Raw genomic sequence first — 27,904 nt, forward strand, 5'->3', positions numbered from 1 at the left:
AGCTTGAACTTGGATGCTATATTCAAAATGGGAATTCTTTTTGAAGTCGGCCACCCTGCAGAAAAGCTCCAAGTAAACAGGAACATCGGACCCATCTAAAAATTCACACCAAAGAATAAGGAACCATGCTGAGAAGACGATCACTGGGGAGAAGATTCACACACTATCATTTTCCCCAGGGAGCATGATTTGGAATTTACCTTTGGATTTCTGGTATGAAAACATTATGTACTTCCTTTGACCTTTCTCTTCTGCATACACTAGTGTGTGTGTGTGTGTGTGTGTGTGTGTGTGATTGGAACAGATATTTACTTAATAATTGTTTGCAAACAGGAGAGTGACTATTTTGGCTTTGGATTGAATTACTACTATTATTATGAATATTTTGCATTTTCCTTTGTCTAAGAGGGCTTATACCATATTCTTTTCATTTACTTTGGATTTTGGGACTTCTTTGTGGCGTGAAAGTCAATGTTTTTCTTGGTATTTTTGTTTCTTCTTCTTCTTTTCTTGGCAAATCATGATGTATGTGTATTTTTTCACTTCTCTTATGTCATCCATCCACTTCCCTAGCCCAGGCCAAATTAGTAGCTAAGTGTTAATTATAATTTACCTCTAGGCAGCATTTTCAAAATAAGTATAAAGTCTTTGGAAAAAGTAAATTTGTGGAGAGAAACTTAGGATCTTTATATAATGTTATGATGTACGATTATTATTATTTTAAAAACATTCCTGTATGGCTGACCTTCCTTTTTTATTTATGCTGCTCCACTAACAACTTTATTTTATTCCCCGTTTTAATTCTAATTGTAGTTATTTTTATTTTAAAAATTTTAAATTATAGCTTTCTTGAGATTCAATTCACATACCATAAAGTTCACTCTTCTAAAGTGTATAGTTTAGTGGCTTTTATTATAGTCACAGGATTGTGCAACCATCACCACCATCAAATTCTAGAACAATTTCATCACCCTCCAGAGAAACTCCATACCTATTAGTCATTACTCCTCATCCCCACCCCACCCCCGCTAACCCCTGGGAAACCACGAATCCACTTTCCGTCTCTATGGGTTCGTCTCTTCTGGACTTTTCATATAAATGAAATCCTACAAGATGTGGACTTTGTGTCTGGCATCTTCAGCTCAGCGTGAATTGTATTCAACTTTCATCCACATTGTAGAGTAGATCTGTACTTCATTCCTTTTCCTGCTGATCAATATTCCATTGTGTGGATAAACCACATTTTATCCATTTATTGGCTGATGGACATTTGGGTTGTTTTCACTTTTGGGTATTATTATGAATAAGGCTTCTATGAACAGTGTGTACAATTTTTTTAACACTCGTTTTCAGTTCCTTAGGGTATACACTTGGTAAGAGAGATGCTGTGTCCAGTGGTAACTCTGTGTTTAACTTTGGGAGGAACTGCTAACGTGTTTTCCTCAATGGCTGCACCATTTTGCATTCCCACCATCAGCACATGAAGCTTCCAATTTCTCTATATCCTCACCAATACCTTGCTTTTCTGTCTTTCTGATTCTTGCTATCCTAGTGGATGTGAGGTGATGTCTCTCGGTGGTTCTGATTTCCAGTTCCCTAATAAATAATGCTATGGAGATGGTGATTTTTTGTACCTTCCAATGATAGGTTCTGAAAGGGAAAGTGAGCAGGATTATGTTTGGTGCCTTAGGTCAGTCCTGATGTAGAATTGGAGTAAATTTATTTGAAAAATGTTTTATCTTTATCATTGTGGTGGTGGTGTCATTATGAGAAAGTTCATGTGGTAAACTAGAAAGGATAGAATAACTGTCGTTTTTGTTATTCTGGCTTCATTCAAAATTTTGTAAAATAAAATTCACAAGTGATGGTTAATCATCTAGTGCAGGTGGATTAGGTTCTCTGGGACATACAGAAGAACCACAGATGACCACCTGTGCCCCTGAAGGGCTTGCGATTGAACTGAAGTTACAGTGGACAGAAACAACTCACTCTCTTGTCAGAAAACCAAATTGTTCATTTTCATCTTTTTTTAAGATTTTATTTATTTGTTTGAGAGAGAGAGAGTGTGTGTGCACAAGGGGGCAGTGGGAGGGGCCGAGGAAGAGGGAGAAACAGACTCCCTGAGGAGGAGGGAACAGGACATGGGACTCAATCTCAGGACCCTGAGCCAAGGGCAGAAGCTTCACTGATGAGGCACCCAGGCATCCCCCAAGTTGTTCCTCTTTAAAATACCATGAGACAGGGTAACGATTGTTTCGCAATAACCCAGAGAGCTCTCCAGGTCTGAAACCTCAATGTCTCCTTGGACTTCTATCATTTCATTGCCAGACCTCATTGCGCACTCACTCATTCTCCGGGCTTCCTTTTTTTTTTTTTTTTAAGTTTTAATATTAATCACCAGGTGCTCAACATGAGAAGTTAACTCCTTAATACCCATCCCCCATTTCCTACTCAACCCCCACCCCACTCCCTTCTGGTAACCATCTGTTCTCTGGAGTTAAGAGCCTGTTTCCTGCTTTCAGTCTCTCTCTCTTTCTGTCTTTCTGCTTTGCTTGTTTCTTTTGTTTCTTAAATTCCATGTATGTGTGAAATCATATGGTATTTGTCTTTCTCTGACCCGTTTTGATTACCATCATTCTCTCTAGCTCCATCCATGCTATTGCAAATGGCAATATTTCATTCTTTTTTTTACAGCTGAATAATATTCCATTATATATATCTACCACTTCTTTGTCCATTTATGTTTCAGTGGACACTTGGGCTGCTTCCATATCTTGGCTATTGTACATAATGCTGCTATAAACACAGGGGTGACTGTATCCCTTTGAATTAGTGTGGGTTTTTTTTTTTTGTAGTTTTCCATAGATAGATAAGTTTATTTTATTTTATTTATTTTTATTATGTTCAGTTAGCTACCATATAGTACAGCATGAGTTTTTGATGAGGTGTTCAATGATTCATTAGTTGCATAAAACACCCAGTGCTTCTGTTTTGTATTCTTTGGGTAGATATCCAGTAGTGTAATTGCAAGATCTTAGGGTAGTTCTATTTTTAACTTTTGAGGACCCTCCACACTCTTCCACGGTGGCTGCAGCATTTTGCTTTCCCACCAACATCCTCCCTTATCTTGCGTTTCTTGTGTATTTTATGTTAGCCATTCTGACAGGTGTGAGGTAATATCTCATTGTAGTTTTGATTTGCATTTCCTGATGATAAGTGATGACGAGCATCTTTCATGAGTTTGTTGGCTATCTGGAATGTCTTCTTTGGAGAAATGTCTTTCATGTCTTCTGTCCATTTTTAATTGGATTATTTGGGTTTTTTGGTGTTGAGTTATAGAAGTTCTTTTTTTCCCTTAAGAATTTTATTTATTTGACAGAGATCACAAGTAGGCAGAGAGGCAGGCAAAGAGCGGGGAAGCAGGGTCCCAGCTGAGCAGAGAGCTCGAAGCAGGGCTCAATCCCAGGACCCTGGGATCAAGACCTGAGCCGAAGGCAGAGGCTTTAACCCACTGAGCCAACCAGGCGCCCCTAGAAGTTCTTTATATATTTTAGATACTAATCCTTTATCAGATACGTCACTTGCAAATATCTTCTCCCATGCAGTACGTTGCCTTTTAATTTTGTTGATTGCTTCCATTGCTGAGCAGAAGGTTTTTATTTTGATGTAGTCACAATAGTTTATTTTTGCTTTTGTTTCCCTTGCCTCAGCGGACTTACCTAGAAAGAAGTTGCTATGGCCAATGTCAGAGAAATTACTGCCTGTGTTCTTTTCTAGGATATTTATGCTTTCAGATCTCAGATTTAGGTCTTTAATCCATTCAGAGTTTATTTTTTGTGTATGGGGTAAGAAAATTGTCTAGTTCCATTATTTTGCACGTTGCTGTCCAGTTTTTCCAACACCATTTGTCAAAGATTAATCAACCATATAATTGTGGGTGTATTTCTGAATTTTGTATTCTGTTGTATTGATCTATGTGTCTGTTTTTGTGTCAGTACCATACTGTTTTGATTACCACAGCTCTGAAGCGTGATTTTCCAGCTTTGCTTTTCTTTTTCAAGATTGCTTTGGCTTTTCATGGTATTTTGTGATTCCATGCAAATTTTGGGATTATTTTTTCTAGTTTTATGAAAAATGCTCTCAGTATTTTGATAGGGATTGTGTTAAATGTGTAGATTGCTTTGAGTACTATAGACATTTTAACAATATTTGTTTCCAGTCCACGATCATAGAAGGTCTTTCGATTTGTTCATGTCATCTTCAGTTTATTTCATCACCATTTTATAGTTTTCAGAGTACAGGTTTTTCACCCTTTGGTTAGATTTATTCTTGGTGACTTATATTTTTGTTGCACTTATAAATAGAATTGATTCTTTAATTTCTCTTCCTGCTGCTTCATTACTGATACATAGAAATGCAGCACTTTCTATATGGTGATTTTACATCCTGTGACTTTACTAAATTTGTTTATCCATTCTAGAGGTCTTTTATTTCTTGGTTGACCCATTCACTGTTTAATGGGATGTTATTTAACCTCTATGTATTTGTGGTCTTTCTGATTTTGGTGTTTTTTGTTTGTTTTTTTAATTTTTTATTTTTTATAAACATATATTTTTATCCCCAGGGGTACAGGTCTGTGAATCACCAGGTTTACACACTTCACAGCACTCACCAAAGCACACACCCTCCCCAATGTCCATAACCCCACCCCCCCTTCTCCCAACCCCCCCTCCCCCCAGCAACCCTCAGTTTGTTTTGTAAGATTAAGAGTCACTTATGGTTTGTCTCCCTCCCAATCCCATCTTGTTTCATTGATTCTTCTCCTACCCACTTAAGCCCCCATGTTGAATCACCACTTCCTCATATCAGGGAGATCATATGATAGTTGTCTTTCTCTGCTTGACTTATTTTGCTAAGCATGATACGCTCTAGTTCCATCCATGTTGTCGCAAATGGCAAGATTTCATTTCTTTTGATGGCTGCATAGTATTCCATTGTGTATATATACCACATCTTCTTTATCCATTCATCTGTTGATGGACATCTAGGTTCTTTCCATAGTTTGGCTGATTTTTTTTTTTTTTTTTTTTTTTTTTTTTTGGTGGTTGACTTCAAGTTTTATAATGTTATGGTTAGAAAAAAATGCAAGGTACAATTTCAATCTTTTTGAATCTGTTGAGGTTTGCTTTGTGGCCCAATATATAATCTCTTTTGGAGAATATTCCATGTGCACTTGAAAATAATGTGTATTCTGCTGGTTTAGGTTGGTATGTTCTGAATGTATCTGTTAAATCCATCTGGTCCAGTGTGTTATTCCAAGTCATTGTTTTCTTTTGACTTTCTGTTTAGTGCTATGTTTGGATTTCAATGTCATCCATTGATAAAAGTGAGGTAGTAAAGTCTTTTACTATTACAGTATTATTATTGAGTAGTTCTTTTATGTTCATTATAATGGTTTTATGTATTTAAGTGCTCCCATGTTGGGTGCATAAATATTTAGAATTGTTGTATTTTCTTGTTTGATTTTCCCTTTTATTATTTTATAGTGCCCTTCTTTGTCTTTTGTCATAGTCTTTGTTTTAAAGTCTATTTTGTCCAATTTAAGTTTTGCTACTACAGCTTTCTTTTGATATCCATTTGCATGATAAATATTTCTACATCCCCCTCACTTTCAGTTTGTAGGTGTCCAGGTCTAAAACGAGTCTCTTGCAGGCAGCATATAGATGGGTTTTCTTTTTATCCATTCTGTTACTCTCTGTCTTTTGATTGGAATGTTTGGTCCCTTTCCGTTCAAAATAATCATTGATAGGTACATATTTATTGCCATTTTATTACTCGTCTTGCTTGTGGTTGTTTCTGAAGATTCTCTCTGATCCTTTCTTGTCCTTCTCTCTTCTGTGGTTTACTTGTTTTCTTTAGTGATATGTTTGGATTTCTTTCTCTTTATTCTTTACACATATATTAGTGGTTTTTGATTTGTGGTTACTGTTAGGTTTGTACATAACATCTTCTGCATATAGCAGTGTATATTAAGTTGATGGTTATTTAAGTTTGAACCCATTCTTTTCTCCTCTCCCCCTCCATGTTTTAGATATATGACATCATACTTTTACATCCTTTTATTTTGTGAGTTCCCTGGCTTGTTTTTTTACAGAAATATTCATTTTTACTGGTATTATGTTTCTTTTTTTTAAACTTTATTTTTTCAGTATTCCAAGATTCATGTCATTTTTGGTTTTCTTTTCTATTTGAAGCAGTCCCTTTAATATTTCTCACAGGGCTGGTTTAGTGGTTATAAACTCCTATAGTTTTTGTTTATCTAGGAAACTCTTTATCTCTCCCTCTATTCTGAATGATAGCCTCTCTGGCTGCAAGTTTTTCCCACTCAGCACTTTGAATATATCATGCCACTCTCTTCTGGCTTAGGAAGTTTCTGTTGAAAAATCTGCTGATAGCCTTATCAGGTTTCCTTTGTATGTAATTGTCTTCATTTGCTGCTTTAGTATTTTTTTCTTTATCACTATATTTTGCCAATTTAGTTACAGTATGTCTTTGTGCGGATCTGCTTTTGTTGGTTTTGGCAGGGGGCTGGTCTCTGTGACTCTTGGATCCAGATTTCTGTTTCCTTCCCCAGATTAGGGACATTTTCAGCTATTATTTCTTCACATAAATTCTCTGTCACATTTTCTCTCTTTTCTTCTGGGACTTCTATAATACAAATGTTATTACATTTGATGGAGTCATGGAATTCCTTAAATTTGTTCTTGTTTTGCATAATTATTCTTTCCTTCTTTTGTTCAGTTTGATTACTTTCCATTACTCTGTATTCTAGTTTTTTTTTTTTTAATTTCTTTTCAGCATAACAGAATTCATTGTTTTTGTACCACACCCAGTGCTTCGTGCAAAACGTGCCCTCCTTAATACCCTCCACCTGGCTCCCCAAACCTCCCACCCCCGCCCCTTCAAAACCCTCAGATTGTTCTTCAGAGTCCATAGTCTCTCATGGTTCACCTCCCCTTCCAATTTCCTTCAACTCCCATCTCCTCTCCATCTCCCTATGTCCTCCACATTATTTGTTATGCTCCACAAATAAGTGAAACCATATGATAATTGACTCTCTCTGCTTGACTTATTTCGCTCAGCATAATCTCTTCCAGTCCTGTCCATGTTGCTACAAAAGTTGGGTATTCATCCTTTCTGATGGAGGCATCATACTCCATAGTGTATATGGACCACATCTTCCTTATCCATTGGTCTGTTGAAGGGCATCTTGGTTCTTTCCACAATTTGGCGACCGTAGCCATTGGTGCTATAAACATTGGGGTACAGATGACCCTTCTTTTCACTACATCTGTATCTTTGGGGTAAATACCCAGTAGTGCAATTGCAGGGTCATAGGGAAGTCCTATTTTTAATTTCTTGAGGAGTCTCCACACTGTTCTCCAAAGTGGCTGCACCAACTTGCATTCCCACCAACAGTGTAAGAGGGGTCCCCTTTCTCCACATCCCCTCCAACACATGTTGTTTCCCGTCTTGTTAATTTTGGCCATTCTAACTGGTGTAAGGTGGTATCTCAATGTGGTTTTAATTTGAATCTCCCTGATGGCTAGTGATGATGAACATTTTTTCATGTGTCTGATGTCTTCACATGTATGTCTTCATTGGAGAAGTGTCTGTTCATATCTTCTGCCCATTTTTTGATATGATTGTCTATTTTGTGTGTGTTGAGTTTGAGAAGTTCTTTATAGATCCTGGATATCAATCTTTTGTCTGTACTGTCATTTGAAAATATCTTCTCCCATTCCTTGGGTTGCCTCTTTGTTTTGTTGACTGTTTCCTTGCTGTGCAGAAGCTTTTGATTTTGATGAAGTCCCAAAAGTTCATTTTCGTTTTTGTTTCCTTTGCCTTTGGAGGCATATCTTGAAAGAAGTTGCTGGGGCTGATATAGAAGAGGTTATTGCCTATGTTCTCCTCTAGGATTCTGATGGATTCCTGTCTCATGTTGAGGTCTTTTATCCATTTTGAGTTTATCTTTGTGTATGGTGTAAGAGAATGATTGAGGTTCATTCTTCTACATATAGCTGTCCAATTTTCCCAGCACCATTTATTGAACAGACTGTCTCTTTTCCACTGTGTATTTTTTCCTGCTTTGTTGAAGATTATTTGACTATAGAGTTGAGGGTCCATATCTGGGCTCTCTACTCTGTTCCACTGGTCTATGTGTCTGTTTTTATGCCAGTACCATGCGGTCCTGGTGATCACAGCTTTGTAGTAAAGCTTGAAATCAGGTAGCATGATGCCACCAGTTTTATTTTTGTTTTTCAACATTTCCTTAGCATTTCGGGGTCTCTTCTGATTCCATACAAATTTTTGGATTATTTGCTCCAGCTCTTTGAAAACTACTGGTGGAATTTTTATCGGAATGGCATTAAAAGTATAGATTGCTCTTGGCAGTATAGACATTTTAACAATGTTTATTCTTCTGATCCAAGAGCATGGAATGGTCTTCCATCTTTTTGTGTCTTCTTTAATTTTTTTCATGAGTGTTCTGTAGTTCTTTGAGTACAGATCCTTTACCTCTTTGGTTAGGTTTATTCCCAGGTATCTTATGGTTCTTGGTGCTATATAAATGGAATTGATTCTCTAATTTCCCTTTCTGTATTTTCATTGTTAGTGTATAAGAAAGCCACTTATTTCTGTACATTGACTTTGTATCCTGCCACATTACTGAATAGCTGTATGAGTTCTAGTAGTTTGGTTGTGGAGTCTTTTGGGTTTTCTATATAAAGAATCATGTCAACTGCGAAGAGAGAGAGAGTTTGACTTCTTCATTGCCAATTTGGATACCTTTTATTTCTCTTTGTTGTCTGATTGTTGTTGCTAGGACTTCTAATAATATGTTGAACAAGAGTGGTGAGAGTGGGCATCCTTGTCGTGTTTCTGATCTCAACAGGAAGGCTGTGAGCTTTTTCCCATTGAGGATGATATTTGCTGTGGGTCTTTCATAGATAGATTTTATGAAGTTCAGGAATGTTCCCTCTATCCTTATACTTTGAAGTGTTTTAATCAGGAATGGATGATGAATTTTGTCAAATGCTTTTTCTACATCAATTGAGAGGACCATGTGGTTCTTCTCTCTTCTCTAATTGATTTGTTCTATCACATTGATTGATTTGCGAATGTTGAACCATCCTTGTAACCCAGGGATGAATCCCACCTGGTCATAGTGGATTATCTTTTTAATGTGCTGTTGGATCCTGTTTGCTAGGATCTTGTGGAGAATCTTAGCATCCATATTCATCAGTGATATTGGTCTGAAATTCTCCTTTCTGGTTTGGTCTTTGCCTGATTTGGGGATCAGGGTAATGCTGGCTTCATAAAAGGAGTCTGGAGCACTGGGTGTGGTGCAAAAACAGTGAATACTGTTATACTGAAAAGAAATAAAAATTAATTAATTAATTAATTAATTAATAAAAAAGATCCTGGAAGTTTTCCTTCTGCTTCAATTTTTTGAAACAGCTCTAGGAGAATAGGCATTATTTCTTCTTTGAAAGTTTGGTAGAATTCCCCAGGGAATCCGTCAGGTCCTGGGCTCTTTTTTTTGGGGAGGTTTTTGATCACTGCTTCAGTCTCGTTACTAGATATTGGCCTATTCAGGTTGTGAGTTTCTTCCTGGTTCAATTTTGGGAGTTTATAGTTTTCCAGGAATGCATCCATTTCATCTAGGTTGCTTAACTTATTGGCATGTAACTGTTGATAATGACTCCTGATGATTGTTTCTACTTCCTTGGTGTTAGTTGTGATCTCTCCCTTTTCATTCATAATTTTATTAATTTGAGCTTTCTCTCTTTTCTTTTGGATTAGTGTGGCCAATGTTTTATTGATCTTATTGATTCTTTCAAAAAACCAGCTTCTAGTTTCATTGATATGTTCTACTGTATCTGTAGTTTCTACCTCATTGATCTCTGCTCTAATCTTGATTATTTCCCTTCTTATGTATGGAGTTGGTTTGATTTGTTGTTGATTCTCCAGTTCTTTAAGGTGTAGAGACATTTGGTGTATTCTGGATTTTTCTATTTTTTTGAGGGAGGCTTGGATGGCTATATATTTCCCCCTTAGGACTGCCTTTGCTGTATCCCATAGGTTTTGGACTGAAGTGTCTTCATTCTCATTGGTTTCCATGAATTAAGTTCTTCTTTGATCTCCTGGTTGATCCAAGCATTCTTAAGCAAGGTGGTCTTTAGCTTCCAGGTGTTTGAGTTCCTTCCAAACTTTTCCTTGTGATTGCGCTCCAGTTTCAAAGCACTGCGATCTGAGAATATGCAGGGAATAACCTCAGTCTTTTGGTATTGGTTGAATCCTAATTTGTGACCCAGTATGTGGTCTATTCTGGAGAAGGTTCCATGTGCACTTGAGAAGAATGAGTATTCTGTTGTTTTAGGGTGGAATGTCCTGTATATAACTATGAGGTCCATCTGGTTCAATGTGTCATTCAATGCTCTTGTTTCTTTATTGATTTTCTGCTTGGATTATCTGTCTATTACTGAGAGAGGCATGTTAAGATCTCCTACTATTAATGTATTCATATAAATATGACTCTTTATCTTGATTAATAGTTTTCTTATGTAATTGACTGCTCCCATATTGGGGGCATAGATATTTACAATTGTTAGATCATCTTGGTGGATAGTTCCTGTAGAATTATGTAGTGTCCTTCTGTATCTCTGACCAGTCTTTAGTTTAAAATCTAATTTATCTGATATGAGAATCGCTACCCCGGCCTTCTTTTGAGGTCCATTGGCATGAAAGATGCATCTATCCCTTCACTTTCAGTCTGGGTGTATCCTTAGGTTCAAAATGGGTCTCTTGTAGACAACATATGGATGGGTCCTGTTGTTTTATCCAATCTGCAACCCTGTGTCTTTTTAGGGGTGCATTTAGGCTATTCACATTGAGAGTGATTATTGATAGATACATTTTTTATTGACATCATGTTGCCTTTGAAGTCTTTCTTTCTGTAGATTGTCTATATTTCTGTTCAATGATATTCTTAGGATTTTCCCTCTTTTATAGAACCCTCCTTAATATTTCCTGCAGTGTCGGCTTGGTGGTCACATACTCTTTTAAGCCTTGCCGGTCTTGGAAACTCTTTATCTCTCCATCCATTTTGAATGTCAGCCTTGCTGGAGAAAATATTATTGGCTGCATGTTCTTCTCATTTAGTGCCCTGAATATATCTTTCCAGCCCTTTCTGCTTGCCAGGTTTCTGTGGACAAGTCTGATGTTATTCTGATGGGCTTTCCTCTGTATGTAAGGAGCCTCTTTGCCCTAGCGGCTTTCAAGAGATTGTATCTACAATTATGATTTCTCAATTTTACTATCAGGTGCCTGGATGTTTTTTTAGAATCTATAATCTTGGGGGAGACCGTTCTGCCTCTAGTACATGAACGCTGGTTCCATTTGCGAGATTGGGAAAATATTCGTGGAGAACTTGTTCCACTATATCTTCTAGACTTCTTTCTTTCTCCTCCCCTTCAGGGATTCCAATAATTCTGACGTTGGAACATTTCATGGCATCATTTATTTCCCTGATTCTGTTTTCATGTTTCTAAGCTGTTTGTTCCAGTCTTCCTCCTGATCCTTTCTCTCTGTTTGTCCTCCAGATCACTAATTCTATCTTCTGTCTCAGTTACCCTAGCTTTTAGAGAATTTAGATTAGATTGGAACTCATTGAGAGCATTGTGAACATCATCCCTGGTGGCTTTCAGTTCTGCCCTAATCAATTCTGTTTGGTCATCCATGGCTTTCTCCAACCTAACTATTGCCTGGATAGTTGTTAGCCTGAATTCCCTTTCTGACATATTGTCTATGTTGATAGACATTAGCTCTGTTGCAGAAGGCCCATTCTCTGTATTTTTCTTGTGTTGGGCATTCCTCCTCCTAGTCATTTTGGTGAGAGATGGCTGAACGGATGTAGCTGGATGTATCGACTGTGGTGCAGTCAGGGTGCACCCTGGAATGCTTCTGAGCAATCAGGAGTCCCCACCCAAATGAAGGGGAAAAAAAAGAGAGAGAGAAAAAGAAAAGAGAGAGAGAGAGACAGGAAAAAAAAAAGATAAAAGAGAAGGCTCAGCCCAAATGGGCCACAAGGTAAGATTTATGATGTATACAAACAAAAACAGACAAACAAAAAGACTGATAAAAGTATATGACAAGAGAATATATATATATATATATATATATATATATGAATGTCGTCAAAAAGAACCCCAAGTATAAGATTTAGATACTATCAGGACAAACACAGATACACAGAAACACTGGCAGAACTAAAAATAGGAGAGTGGTTATAAGTTCTCAGTGTGGGAGAGGAAGGTTATTTTGATTCTTCTTGGATGAATCCTGATATCTTTGTTAAAGGACTCAACTTTCCTAAGATAAAGGGGGATTAAAAATTGGTTTACCTATAGGAGTAGCATTGATTGGGGAAAGGGGATTACCTTGAAGTTTAACTCTACATGAATGTTAAAAAATAAAAATAAAAAAGAATAAACTAAACTAAACTAAAATTTTAAAAAATTTAAAAATAGAAAAGCAAAAGAAAAACGTGGGTATATGTATCAAAAAGTTCAGGTTAAAAGGTTATAATGGAATTTGATGTACTGGACATCTCACTGTGATGGTAAATAGGTTAAAAAGTTATCTATATAAAGAAAAATGAACCAGAATAGTGGGAACGGATTAAAAATAAAAGTTGAATCTATGAAGTAGTCGTGGTTGTTCTCTTGTAGTCTTTTTTATTTTTTCCTTTTTTTTTTTTTTCCCTAGTTGGCTTTCTGGGGGAGGGGCCTGCCACGTGGGTTTTCAGGCAATGTTCCCTGAGTTAAGTACTCCTGCTCCCCTCAAGGGGGTGGACTCTGAGGAAACCAGTTTTTCAGGCTTTTGTTCTCTGGAGGTTTTTATGTTTGTTTGTTCATTTTTGTTTTTGTTTTTGTTTTCTCTTGCCTTGACAGCTTTTGATGGTTTGGGGAGGTTTGGAGGGAAGCAAACTGCACCCAGACCTCCCTCTCAGAGAGAAGCCTCAGTCTGTTCCCCTGTAAGTGCTCTAGAGCACATAAGTTCCCCCTCGGCCGCTGGCAGAGCACATTCCGAGTTGCGGTCCCTGGAGACACAGGAACTCCTGCTTGTACCCAAAACCACGACAGCAGTGGCTGTCTGGGCAGCTCCAGACTGCCAGAGAGGTTCTAAGCAGTGACCGCACACTGAGATTTTCCCACTGGCCTGGGCTGGGAGTGCCTGGTCTTTCTGGGTCCAAGAGCTCCCAGCTGGCACCTGCGCGCACCTCTCTTAGGGGAGAGCGTGGGGTACAGTTCAGACTCTTATAGCTCGGCATGGCCCTCAGGTGGGGACTGTAAAAAGTCTGTGCTTGTGCCGGCTGGCAAGGCTCCCAGGCCCTCATGGGAGCCGGACCCCATGCCATCTCAGACGCGCTGGTGGCTCAGGGACCAAGACCTGGTTTCTCCACTGCACTCTCTCTGGCACAGTGCCAGAGGTGGCTGTCCTGGGTCCGGGGACTTAAGCTCCCATCCCTAACCGCCCTGATTCCCACAGTTTCCCCTGCGATCCTTTGCTCTTTTTGAGTGCTTTCAACCAGACTCCAAGTTAATGCTGGTCCCCAGTGCAGGGCACTCTTGAATGGGGGTATTACTTTCCAATGGGTCGCTTCTGGAGGCTCCCTCCCACTTTTGTTTATCTTCCAATATCAGTCCAACGTTCCCACTCTGCTTTACCTGCCTACCGGTGTCTTCTGCCCCCATAGAGATCCAGATGTGTGTAATTCTGATCTCAGGTTGATTTCATGGGTGATCGGAGTTCTTTGGTAGGTAATCAGCTCACTTTAGGATACAGGTTGAAACGGCGCCTCCTCCTACTTCCCCACCATCTTGTCTCCGTCTTCCTCTTCTGGAGATTTTTTTTTTTACTTTATGAAATAAAATGTCTTTTATTACCATGCTTTTATATGACAAATTTCCTTTGCTGAGAATTTTCTCCTGATCATCTATTTTTTTTAATTTTCAGCATAACAGTCTACGTTTTTTAATTCATCTCATTGCCTCTTCCAAACTGCTGCTGCTCCATCAAACATGTTTCTCATTTTGTTTATCGAGCCCTTTATCTCTGCTATGTTATTTCTTATCTCTATGTTAATGGTCTCACTGATGTCTTCCCCTCTTTTGTAAAGCCCGATGAGTATCCTTATGATCGCTACTTTTACACTCCATCAGGCATGTTACTTCTATCTGTTTTGCTTAGATCTCTGGCTGTGACCCCATACTGTTCTTTCATTAGAGATAAATGTATTCATCTTCTCATTTTGTTTAAGTCTCTCTGACTGTTTCTCTGTGTTAGGAAAGTCAATCATGTCTCTTGTTCTAATGGCTTTATGGAGAAGAGGTCCTGTATTACCCTGCAGTACAGGGTCCCCTGTTCATCAGGGCCTGGTGATTCTGAGAGTATCTTCAATGTGGGTTGCATGTGTTCTGCTCTTGTGTCCTGGCCATGTTATCCTTCAGACCAGCCATCTGCAAAGTCTCTCTTTGCTTGTTGTGAATCATGTTTGGTTCCTGGCCTAAACATATGAGTTTTGAGGAGGTGTGCTCTGGTCTGCTTGTGAAATGAGACCTGTCACCATCACTGCCAGAACTGAGACCTTGCAAAACTCCCAGGTCAGAAGATGTGATACTGGCAGTGATTTGAGCTGATCTTCCAGTGGAGGGGGTCTGCCATGCTAGGACTGAAGAAACTGTGAGTTGGGGAATGGCAGTTCTTCCAGGGGGTTGGGGCTTGGTGTAAACAAGTTAGGAACCCAGTGTTGGCACTGTGCTGGTTCCTGCAAGTAGCCCTGTGCTTATGCGGAGGGGTGGGAGAGGGACACGATGCCTGCCAGTTCCTTTGCTCCTGGAGTGGTCTGTCTGTGAATGCCGTCTCTCTGGGATGCAGTCTGAGATGAGTGAATAGCCTCCTCATTGTGTGCTCCAGGTGAGCTTCGGATCACGGTTTCCAGACTGCATGTCATGCTGTTTGCCCAGCCTTCTCTATAAGGGCAGCCTTAATACCCTCTGGGTTCTCCCAGAGCCAAGCCCACTGACCTTTAAAACTTTAGGCTTGAAGGCCTCCTGGTTGTCAGAAGTCACAAAATTTGGCCTCTCTCACTTTCTAAGCCAATTGCTATGGGGGTTCATTTTTCCCATGCACTTCCCTGTGTGCGAGTCCATCTCTTGCCTTTCTCTGTGACCATGGCTCCCTTCCCACCACAGAAGCCATGATCTGTTTCTCTTCCAAGCTGCATCTCTGCACTTCTGATCTTCTCCCATGTGGGCTCCTCTCTCCCTTTAGTTGCGGAACTTGTTCTGCCAATCTTCAGGTTGGTTTCTGGGGTGTTCAGAATATTTGATAGTTATCTAGTTGTATTCACGGGACACATTCCCGAGGGTCCTCCTACTCCACTGCCATCTGTCCCTCCCCTTCATCATGCTTCCTAGATTTGCTCCATTCCCTCCTGTTGGCCCAATACTCTTTGTTATTCTTTATGGGCTTCCTTCCACCAGCCCCCACTTGCCTGGGGATACCACACATAGTCCCAGTTTCTTTCATCATTGGAATGAAACTTGCCAGGGCCAATGCTGGAGAGAGGCAATGGAGCAAGCATCTTGGGTGGGAATTAGTTTCTAAAGATGGCTTATAATTTGAAAATCAGTCCAAATTACTCTGGAAAATCCTGTGCATTATCTATGAAATACAGTGGAGTTTGTTATTTGTTGCTGAAACAACTCTTAGTGGCGTTGATAATTTATTTTGTAAATGCTGTAATGATACTGAAAGCAGAGAGATGCTTTCAGTAAGAAGCTCTGACGTCAGCTGAGGGACAGTCCCAAGGCTCTCCCTCACACATGAACTGCAGAACCATCTGTATCTTGTCTCCTCTTACTCTGCTCTCAGGTTTGTGTTTTTCTCATAGCTTTTCTCTTTTGTTGTATTTAGTGAAGTCCATAATGTACACTCACAAGTGCTGGGGCTCCATGTGTACATAGTCGGTATTAAGCAACTGACACTTAGCCATAGCACTTTGTAGGTCAGTAGTCTCAAATGTTTGTTGTGGTAGTGCTTATGATCTAGCACCTACATTAGTGATCAGCAAATGAATACCTGTCCTTCAAGACCCCTGCTCCACAATCCCACCTAGTCACCCATTTGTTATTATATACCACTGGTGAAGTCCTAAAATTTTGTTTCTAACCCTCCGATTTTATTTTATTTTTTTTAAAGATTTTATTTATTTATTTGACTGAGAGAGAGATCACAAGTAGACAGAGAGGCAGGCAGAGAGAGAGGGAGAAGCAGGCTCCCTGCTGAACAGAGAGCCTTGTTCTCTGTTCTCTGTTCTCTGATCATGCGGGGCTTGATCCCAGGACCCTGAGATCATGACCTGAGCCGAAGGCAGAGGCTTAACCCACTGCACTGCCCAGGTGCCCCTAGCCCTCCAATTTTAAAATCATTTTTTCAGATCTCAAAGTCTTGGCTCCCCTGGCTAAATCATGCACTCTTTTCCTTTAAAACACTGCTTTAAAATAACATTCTAGGAATAACCTTGTGTCATTCAACAATTCCAGTAATTCAAGCAGTATTTACGTACTTCCTCATTTGTTATGCATGCCATATGTGTATGTATATTCCTGGAAGCATATTATATGCTTGTTTTCAGTGTTTTGTTGCTTTTACTCTTCTCGCTTTCTTGCCATACACACATGCACACACACGCGTGCACGCGCACACACACACACACACACACACACACATTTTTTTTTTTTTTTGCTTGATCTGATTCCCCCATTAAATAACAAATTCTTTGCAGTAAAGACAGTGCCTTCTGCTCATCTCACATTCTTCATGGTACCTTATTATTTGTCTTTGGGTATCTAAGCACTTAATCTATAGGCACTTTCCATTTTTCTAACTCACAAGTAAAAGCCAGTGGTCTTTGTTTTTCAGGTTCCATTTCTACAGTGGATCAGATGCTATCATGCATGTGTGGCAATGTGTGGAAATTGAACATCTTCAATAATTTGTAACATGATCTTGGGCCATTAAAGAAAAACATCAGTCATTATGGAAAATGAGTCCACTCACTCACAGCTCACTCTGAAAACAGAAAATACAAGAAGAATAATTGAAAATTCACTTGAGCTGGACAAACTTTATAATTCACGAATATCCTTGGCTTTCAAAGGGCTATCTTACCTTTTCTTTAAACTTCTACTCAGAATTTTTTTTATAGTTTTGTTAAATATCTCTGGAGCCAAGACCCTAATTCTTTGGTGATAGCTTGCACTCCATTTTTTTCATAACCATTTGGGTAAACCACTCAGAGAATGAACCATACTACTATGTTGGTGCCTGCCAGCTGTGGCTCTTTCGTGTGAAAAGCTGGAAGCTTTTGACAATGATGCTGAGTTGACGTATAAAGTATCTAATTTTATGTAGTTCCCAATGCTTCAAAATGGCAATCAGGTGGGACAAATTCTGAGGGTCAATTAAAAAAAAAAAAAACTCACTTTCTTCCATCTGGAATTTACTTTTACTTGGAGCCAAGATGGTGCTATTTTAGGAAAATTATGCCCGACTTTATTTGAGCTTAAGTGGAAAAAAAAAAAAAGAGCACTAAATCACTCAGTAGAATGTTTACTTTTGCCAGAAGACTTAGAAGACACTCATTCAAGAAGTGGTCCCAGTCTGTAGGTAAAAGGCATGATCTCTGTGGCCTGCTGTGTGCACTGCAGTGTTCCAGTACAAGAATTCCACTCCACAGTGAGAATCCAGCAAAGAAATGCTATCCTTTTCCCTTTTCTTCTTTGCTTTTGGGTTGCAAAAGTTATACAATTTATTCATTTTTGATCTGGCTAAAAATAAAAGAAAAAGAAATGAATGTGAACCAAGAATGAAGAAAAAGAAGACCATGTTCTTAAAAGTTCAATTGACAAGGGAAGGAAAATGGCACCCAAGGAAGCAATGGCCAAATAGCCCCAAACCGGGTGGTGTGAACTTGAAAACCGATTTGAACCACCCCAGAAGTGATTCCTCTTGGATCCAAGAGTATTGACGTTGGACTAACCTAGGAAAAATTATGCCTTTTTTTAAAATAAAGATTTTGTTTATTTATTTGATAGAGAGAGATCATAAGTAGGCAGAGAGGCAGGTAGAGAGAGAAGGGGAAGCAGGCTCCCCATCAACCAGAGAGCCCAATGCAGGGCTCAATCCCAGAACCCTGAGATCATGACCTGAGCTGAAGACAGAGGCTTTAACCCACTGAGCCACCCAGGTGCCCCGAAAAATATGTCTTAATAGCTGTTCTTGAAATGACAGTCCTGAGCCCTGAAGGGTGGATAGTAATTTACAACTTCTGTCCTGCTGACATCCATTGGCCCCATCAGAACACACTGAGGGTCCCCACCTAAATGGCAAAGCAGGTGCTAGAGCATCTCATAGGCCCTGGGCTGCGGGCTTCCTACCAGAGAGGGTGTGGGGTTAGAAGGGAAGTAGTGAGGCACAGGTCATTCACATTGGTGTGGTTTGCCAACATAGAATCTGGGAGAGGCAGGAAATCAACCTGCTTCCAGAATATGTGATTGTGGCAAGATTGAGGGGGTAAGGAATATGAAGACCTAATAAACAAGGGAGGTCGCAGGTGGAGGGATGCCCCCCCTGAGCAGCAGTTTCCCACCCCACTGCTTTCTGAGAATGTGTGTTCTCAGGCCTGTGACTGCTGGCCTGGGGCCCTTCTCACGGCCTCCTGAGAGCTCCCTGGGCAGGCAGGTGAGTGAGCACTGTGTGTGGTAGGGAGGTCAGAAGGTGCTTTGTGCCAGAAAGTGGGTGTGCTAGTGGGTGGCTTTCCTCCGATCGCCAGGGGGCATTCAGGGGTCCAGCCCCTGAATGTAAAGGAAAGGCAGTCTGGATTTCCTGTCTGGGTTCTAATGCTCTCCCTTCTGAGAAAGCGGGCGACTCTGGCCTGGCCACTGACCTCTGTGGAAGGATGGTGGGGACTGGACGCTCTGCCCGGGGGCACGGCTCCCAGCCACTGAGAGGAAACTTTCCTTCCTTTTCTCTTCACTAGATGAATTCTCAGGACTGGAGACTGACACCGCAATGCCCACAGAAGAGGCATACGTTATCTATGACGAAGGTACCCACTGATTTTTACAGTTTGGATGTGGACAGTTTCTCTCACTTTAATTACTACGTGGATGATCTCAGTTTTCCAAGTGTCTCTCAGAACTCTGGGCTGCATGGTAATGCTCAGGGAAGGCGGTTGTACCCTAGCTTCCAAGTTAGCCCCTAGTGCTATTTGATCCAAAGGAAAACTGTGAGTTTCATATGTGAATGAAGCCTGCACGCGAGCACCTTTGTCCCCCGTTCTCTCCCTGCCCCCTGGAGCTCTGGAGCTGCTTGTCTGGGCCTCTACTTCCACCACCCCTTGTGACCTGACTTGGTTTACCCCATGACTCCGCTTCCTCTGTTGGCTCCTCTCACTGTTCTTTTTCCTCTCCTTTCCTAATTGTGTTTAAAAAACGCAGTGCTGTGGGGGCGCCTGGGCGGCTCATTCAGCTGAGCATCTGACTCTTGATTTGGCCTCAGGTCATGATCTCAGTGTTGGAACCATCAAGCCCTGCCTGGAACTCCACACCGGGCGTGGAGCCTGCTTGGGTTTCTCTCCCTTCCTCTGCCCCTCCCCCTCCACCCACCCCCTGCTCATGTGCATGCCTGCGCTGTCTCACTCTCTAAAAAGGAAAAGGAAGGAAGGAAAAGAAAGAAAGAAGGAAGGAAGGAAGAGAGAAAAAGAAAGAAATGCAGTGCTATGCAGGGTTTTTTTTTTTTTTAATCACAAAATCTTTTCAAGCAGGTTTTATAAGCTTATAAGACTGAGAATATAATATGCTTTGGGTAGAATCTGGAGCCAGTGCAGTTAGTCTACGTATGACCCTGTGGCCCTGTGATGGTTCTGTCTGTTTTATAAATTGTCTCTGCAATTTTCCTGTGGGCATTTTGTCTGCATGGCAGGGCTGGCCTTTGATACTCAGGATATTCTCACTTTTGTGCTTCCTTGTCTGCCATTATCTGTAACTCCAGGGGCCCCCAAACCCCGATGTGAGAATAATGTCACCTTTGATGCAGTCATTGTAAAGCTTGAAAATGGGTTCATCCCACAGTTTAAGAAAAAACTGACTTAAAAGAAAAACAACAGATGTCAGGAGAAAAAGAAGAGTTTCTTAGCACCTCTGAAAACATTAAGCTCCATTCTTACTTTCTTTTTATTTTTGAGTGGTTGAAAGGGAGCAGAGTTTTCTTTTTTAAATGTTAAAGGATTAGTTTTTTTAAGAGGATTCATTGCACCCAGTCCTCAGGAAAGAAGCCCATACCCAGAAGGTAAATTTAAAAAAAAAAAATCAAGTTTATTTTCTGATGTGACTCTTTCATGGCTCTAAAAGAGAAAAATATTTAGATACAGAATGTCCGGGGGCCAGTAGCAGGAGCGTGCTAAACTGGATGAATCCTAAGGTTCTGTCCAGCTCTGAGTATAAAGCCTCATTTTTCTGCTCGATGTGTTTCATTTCCCTCTTCCCTTCTTTTATCTGTAGCTGCTTCTCTGAGGGGATTGAAGTAGGAGGGATATTTTTTCATTGGGAACAAATTAGGTTCAGGCATAGCATTTATTTTGGAGGGGTGTGTGCATGTGTGCTTTAATCTTGAGTTGAATTTCGAGAAGGTATGCCCCTTTTCTGGAGGAGCCCAATTACAAAGCCTTTATATCATTTCAGATTATGAATTTGAGACCTCAAGGCCACCGACCACCACCAGGCCCTCCACCACGGCTGCGGTGCCCGAGGTCATCTCACCAGAAGGCTCCATTAGATCCTTTCCCGGAGAAGAGTTCGATTTGGCTGGAAAGAAACGATTTGTTGGTAAATAGAATTTCCTTTGTCAGAGAAACATGGGTTTTAACTTTTTTCTTTGAGGAAGAGCATAACCAATTTCTTGACTTGGCCAAGGCAGCACATTTGGAGCAGAAGCTTTCCCAGAGTGAAGTTTCCATTCAGGGTGACTCCGTGAGTCAGTCCTGCTGGAAGGCATATTAGCTTGCTTTCTGCAGGAGTCATGGGAATGGGGTTGGCAGGAGAACATCTGGTATCCAATCAAGTAGAGCTTCAAGAGTCTGCCTCGTGTAGACCAAGTAAGAATACTTGTAAACATCTTCAGGAGCAGAGAACATGACTGTTTGTGTTCTAGCAACTTTTCCAAGTTGGGGCTTCCACTGAGACTCACCTATACATTGTTAAGTTCTCCCTCAAAGATGAGCAGCTTACTGAATTGAGCTACTCATACATCTTAAGGTACCATAGAGCCAAAGCGGGTTTTCTTCTGTTGTTTCCTAATTTTCATTAGCCTTGGGGACTAGGAATCTAGACGCTTAATTGACTCTTCCTTCTCAGTTATTAAACAATTTCAAGAAGAAATTCTATTTCGCTACACTGTGCTTCACTCCCTTTGGGAGTCTTCTTTTCCCATGCCCTTAATGAACTTCACTAATGAGACAGTTAGATTAGTACATTACAGAGCGGAAAAAAATATTACCAAGTGGAGACAGGCAACAGCTTAAACTAATATCACACTTTTCTGTTTCCAAAACAAATGTTCTGCCATAAGCAGAGAAAAGTGCTTGCCAGCCAAGATGTAGTCTTGAGTGTCTAAATCTCATGTGCTTGAAGAACAAGAATATTAATTTGAGGTAGCATTCCTGAGGCAAGCACTCATGCTGGCCCCTGGCATTAAGCAGACTGAATTTGCTGAATGTTCTGGTCCGTCCTCTCTGTGGCTCCAGGATAGAAATGAAAATGCTTTCAGCACTATTGTTTGCTGTTCCACAGAACTCTTCTCAAGACTGAAAGGCTTACTATTGTCTGGCTATTTTTTTTTTTTTTTTTTTATGTTTGTAAACTCTTCAAAGCATAGTACATTACTCCCCAGAACTACCTGATTAGATCCATCAACAAGCTCTCAAGGTCTAATTTTATACAAATTACTGGATATTAGAGGGTCTAAAATTTGCTTTTAGTCTCAGTGGCCACCAAGAATGAGAACCTATGCCAAAAGATGCAGTGGGACATTTAGAAAGTATTAGAAATTGTTACTTGAAAAGACTTCAGAGTTTTGCATATATGAAGCCCCAGCTCCAACTCCTTGACATTTCTGCTTCTTACAGAGCATTTATAATAAAGAAGTGTGGGCTGGAGGTAGAGTCTTGTTTGAGCCTCGTTTTGTGGGCCCTCTCAGCATGAGTTGGCTCACCTGGAACATGGAATATCTGTCCATGTCCTGCTTTATTCCCAGGGCTCTTGTATCCACTGAGATAATGTGTGTAGAAAACCATGAACCTGTCCATAAATGTGAGTAGCTGTATTGTACTTAGCAGTAATGTTGTAAAGGCTGTTGCACGGGTCTGCTCCATCCAGCAGACATTCTGTTTCTGCCTCTAGATACCCAACAATACAGTTGGGTATCTCTTTTCTTTTCCAGCTCCTTATGTGACATACCTAAGTAAAGACCCATCAGCCCCATGTTTGCCTTGTGCAAATATCCTGGATGATCTGGGTATCTCTGAAGCTCTAGGGAAGACCACCATGACTCGAGGCTAGAAGGTGCACGTCCTCATCAGGGTATTTTTTTTTCCTGGTTCCAGCACAGTTTAGAAGGTGAACAGTGCCAAGAGAGCTCTAGTTAAGTGTCAGCTGGGCCCGATTCATACCTTTCCAAACATCTGGGCATACAAATGGTGGAATGCTGCAGACTTATATGACATTCATTTATAGTTTGGGGGTCCTTAAAAATTACTTTGAAGACCCAGTCATTGATATTGATGGGGAGACCAATCTTCTGAAACTTCTGGATTGGAAGATGTAAATGTGTGGATCCACTGAGGAGAGCTAAGGATGTGTTTATGAGTTTATCATCAGGGCTGGGGGGCTGATGGTGCTGGAGCCTCTGTATAACAGGGAAAGACTGGATGGTGGGTCTGCTCCATCCAGCAGACATTCTGTTTCTGCCTCTAGAGAAAGTTTTCAACAATACAGTTGGGTATCTCTTTTCTTTTCCAGCTCCTTATGTGACATACCTAAGTAAAGACCCATCAACCCCATGTTCTCTGACTGATGCTCTGGATCACTTCCAAGTGGATAGCCTGGATGAAATCATTCCAAATGACATGAGGAAGAATGACCTGCCTCCGCAGCATCCCCCCCGCAACATCACTGTGGTCGCCATGGAAGGCTGCCACTCATTTGTCATTGTGGACTGGGACAAAGCTACCCCAGGAGATGTAGTAACAGGTGTGTCCAAGGCCGATGCTCAGAGTTCTCATTGACTGTAGGTGGAAAATACGGACTATAAGGGATGAATGGGTGATGGATAAGTGGATGGATGGGTGGGTGGGTGGATGGATGGGTGTACTGGATGTATGAAGGCAAATGCCTCCTTTCAAAAGGATGACATACAGGCCACAGGGAAGCCTTGTGAGGTAGTATGAAGAATACCAGGTGGAAGTCAAAAGTCCTGAATCTTAGTCCCACATTGGTTTGTATGACCTTGAACTAGCTGCTTCATCTCTCTGGACTTTGGTTCCTTCCTATGCAAAATATGATTCCATCTCTAACATTCTGTAATCCCACAAATGGTCACAGAGTCCACATAGCCACTTGCAAGGTCAGACCCTGCAGCACAAGCCCTGAAAGACTTCTTAATGTGCACTGTCCTGTGGAAGAGTCAACCCTGAGACCAAGATTCTGCCTCTGGACTTAATTCAGATGCGGCTCCTGTATTATCCTGTAGAGGATGTGTTTCTGAACCACGTTCTCTTGTTAATACGAATCCCAAGGAGTACAAAGCTCCCTGGAGATTTCGGTCTCATCACATCATCATGTACCCTACACCTCATCCGAAACCAAACCTTAGTACTCCTATCACAGGTACTCATGTCCCTGGTATAAATAATACAGAGGAGGTATTTCCGGGGACTTGGGCATTCCCAGTTTGAAGCTGTGTCTGCTAAATTGATGACCATGGAACATTTCAGTCATGACAGCCCTGCCAGGTGCAGGCAGAACAACAGACCAAACATAGCACCAGCCATTGTTACCTACAGTATCACGGGAAGCACACATGGCTTGATGTCACTGTTAGCAGAGGAGGAAACCCTGTCGAGGGAGCAGGAGCACTTCATGAGTTCTCACACAATATGTGTTGAAAGAAGAGAAGAATGAACTCCAGGGAACAGTGTGGAAAGGGCTACGGAGCCCAGTGCACCTGTTTCTGATATGCCCGTTGGTTAGCTGTGTGCCTCTAATCCACTCTCTTTATGTCACCAAAATGACTCTTGTGGAAAGTAATCAGCAGCCACAGGTTGTTAAATAAAGTAGCTTCCCTCATAGATGCATTCGATGCTGTTAACATTTTCCTCCCCCTAAACTTGTGACCTGTTTCTTTCAATCTCTGAGTCATTCTCATAGGCTTATCTGTGAGACAGACATTTAATGCCCCAGAATCAAGTGTTGGAACTTCTCAGGGCATGGTCTCAACTCCTCTTTCCTTTTTACTCCATCTCTTCTCCCTCCAGGATCTTACCCAGGAACATAGTTTTAATTCATCCTGGAGATGAGTCCTTGGTTTATAGCTCAAGGCTAAGCCTATCTCTCCTCCGAGCTTCAAACACAAACCAAATGGGCACTTGATATCATCACTAGAATGTCTCCAAAGCATCTCAGACAGCATATCCAAAATCAGACTTATGATCCTTCTGATTCCCAAACCTACTCATCTGAGTTTCCTATCTCAGAGAATGACCCTATTCTTCACCCTTTTTCTGTAAGCATGGGATTGTCTTCAAATCTTCTTAATTTTCCCTACCATATTCAATTCATCACTGAATCCTATCAGTTTTACCTTCCACGTTTCTCATGAACCCATCCATTTCTCTCCATTAACTACCAAGTTAACCTTAGTTGTTGCCATCTGTCCCTTGGATATTACAGTAGCCAGCTGGCTAGACCACCCAATCCACATCCCATACCTGACCCATTTCACTGTGCACCAGAGGGAGGCATTGAAAGCAGTCTGGTGGTGGGTATTATAGAGGGCACGTATTGCAGGGAGCATTGGGTGTGGTGCATAAACAATGAACCTTGGAACACTGAAAAAACAAGAAAACAAAAAGCAGTCCGGTTGTGCCACCTTGTAATGTCTTCCCCTTTATTTTAGAATGAAAAGTAAAAACCTGCATGACTCAAGGGCACTGAATATTTCCGTTTCATGCCTCTTCAGTTTCATATCATGCTTTAATGGTTCTGTAAGACTCAGTTTTCTCTTGTGTCAAAATGGGGATAGAGATGTCAACATACTAGGAATAGGAGAATTAATCAAAATAAAACTTGGTTGAATGTGTTTGGAATGTTTGACACATGGGAAATTCCTGATGGATGTTTTCTTCCTTTGTGTATAACATGGGAGACTGTAGAGGATGCGCTGAGCCATGACTTCACTTGGCCTTCCGAGGTCTCCTTGAAGGCTGGGCAGATGTCAGGGCCCGCTGGGGTCCATTCATAGCAGAGAAGGCAGAAGGCGCTGCCTGACTTCTGTCACTAGACATCAAGGTCAAGGGCAGGCAAGATATTCAACAACTAGCAACCAAGGGAGAGCCTTCACCAACTGGGTGAGGAGACCACTGCAAATCTGGAGTCTTCCAGTCCCACATACACATGCTAGTGCACGTTTGTGCATACACAAACACACACACACACACACACACAACATTTGCTATCAACAGTTTTGTCATTTTGTGTAAGGACAATTGTATACATCTCTGACAAGAAATTCTTAAATATTTCCATGGAGGTCACTGCTTTTTCTTCCACTGTCTTTTTCTCTGTGCTGTCAAGGTCAGTTGAGGTGATTAGTTCTGAGGAAATGAAGGCGGCCGGGAAATGTGGGAGATAAAGAGAAGGAAGAGAAGTAGGGAACGAGCAGTTGTCAAGAAGTGTGTTTAATTTTATTATCCACATCTGAATTCATCAGAAGTTTCCATTATACCGATCTAGACACAACATTGAGGTTGCTCCCGTTCTTGAACTTTACCCTCAGACGGCAATGCCTCTGTGCCATGGCCTCCTCCCCATCCCCCTCCTTCAGGCACGCCTCTTGGGTGATGTGGTTCCTCGATGCTCAGTGGATCCTTCTGTATCTCCATCTGCAGGTTACCTGGTTTACAGTGCATCCTATGAAGACTTCATTAGGAACAAGTGGTCCACTCAAGCTTCCTCAGTAACTCATTTGCCCATTGAGAACCTGAAGCCAAACACAAGGTATGATGTGTCAGTCATTAAAGAAAGAGAGAGAGAAAGACCTGTGTGCAGGGTCACAGGTATCCTCAGGTTAGAAATGAAAAGGTTGATGAAAAGGTTTTATGATTTCTTTTGTAGTCTCTGTTTACTTCTCATAGAACATCGAGGAATACCCACCATATGTCATTATATTTCTCTTAGAAGAAATTACTGCATCTATTAGAGTTGTTAGACTTTTGTGTTTATATTTTGTTACCAATTTTCCAGAGACTAAACACTACCTACTGTTGAGGAAACAAAGGTTGTTCTCTGTGTGCTGAAAGGGACTCAGATCCATGTGCAGGCACCCAGGTGTGACATTAGAGAGCACAACCTTTATAGGTAGCATTAATGAGGCAGCCATTGCTGAACATATTAGTTAACTGTACTCAGACTCTGTGATGTGGAAGTTCGGACCATTTAGAAAGACGAATGTTGCACATTAATAAGGTTACACACATGCCTTCCTAGACTGGGCAGTGGCTGGCTGGCCAGAGGCCCCTCTGGGAGCCAGAGTTTGTGGCACTCAGTGTGAAATCTACAAAACTTGTTCCCAGGGTCACAAACAGAGTGAGCATGCATTTCCTCTTTCACACTATCTGGTTTTGATATTAATGATCATCAGGAAAGCTTTCCTGGTCAGTTAAAATGGGCAAAGCACCAAGCACATGAGGATCAAGCATGGTGTGCATGTAAACCAGCTCTCTGGAGAAGAAAAAGTCCCTGGTTTATGGAGCTTACTATTTTCTCTAGTGTGAGCACTCCCACCATGGCCAATTCCAGCCTTCCAGTGGGCCTGCAGGATTCTTGAATATTTAATGATTGCTTCTCTCAAACCCATGCAAATGAGTCCAGCACCCCAGGGTCACATTAAGCCCCATAGTTAAGGGGCAAAGAGCTCTAAATGATGTCTGTGGGTCTAAGGTCTCTCATATCCTGTATAGTTAGAGGAATACGGAAAAAGTTGAAAAAAAAAAATACTCTCCTTAAACAGAAATGTGCCAAAGGGGTTAGAAACTAATTAATAGCCATGGGTACTGAGACTCTGCTGAACTAGCAGAGAACTTTCCTCAGGGTACTGGGGGTGCCGTGGGCTTCTCTGAGCTAAACTTACTTCATAAACTATCATCAATTTGTGGATTTGGCAAATAAAAAGCAAGGAGCAAAACTGGAACCTGAGAACGGACTTTATTTTTTCCCTAATAGTGAGAGAACATGGATTAATTAAAGCAAGCAAAGAACACATTTAAGACAGTGGAGTCAACGCTCAATTCTCCTTATTGTGTACAGAGTGAGGGTGCCTCCCCAGCACAGCCTCAGCATCCCAAAACTGAAAGAGGTACCGGAGGGGTTTCTCTGCATAGCTTCTTGTGGTGGAACTTGAATCCCCATCTCCTGACCCCCCCACCAACCCCTCTGGCCAATGT

General features: G+C 41.1%; 1 protein-coding gene across 2 annotated transcripts in view; it reads left to right on the forward strand.

Moving 5' to 3' along the window:
- The window catches only part of FNDC1 (fibronectin type III domain containing 1), a 111,799-nt gene that overhangs the window by 69,780 nt on the left and 14,115 nt on the right, over positions 1-27,904 (forward strand). For both annotated transcript variants that reach the window (XM_059401365.1, XM_059401366.1), the window contains 4 exons: positions 19,169-19,237; positions 20,871-21,014; positions 23,205-23,435; positions 26,351-26,459. In XM_059401365.1, the coding sequence (XP_059257348.1) occupies positions 19,169-19,237; positions 20,871-21,014; positions 23,205-23,435; positions 26,351-26,459 (553 nt within the window). The remainder of the gene's footprint in view (positions 1-19,168; positions 19,238-20,870; positions 21,015-23,204; positions 23,436-26,350; positions 26,460-27,904) is intronic.

This window comes from Mustela nigripes, chromosome 5, assembly GCF_022355385.1.
Source record: "Mustela nigripes isolate SB6536 chromosome 5, MUSNIG.SB6536, whole genome shotgun sequence".
Lineage (NCBI taxonomy): Eukaryota > Metazoa > Chordata > Mammalia > Carnivora > Mustelidae > Mustela > Mustela nigripes.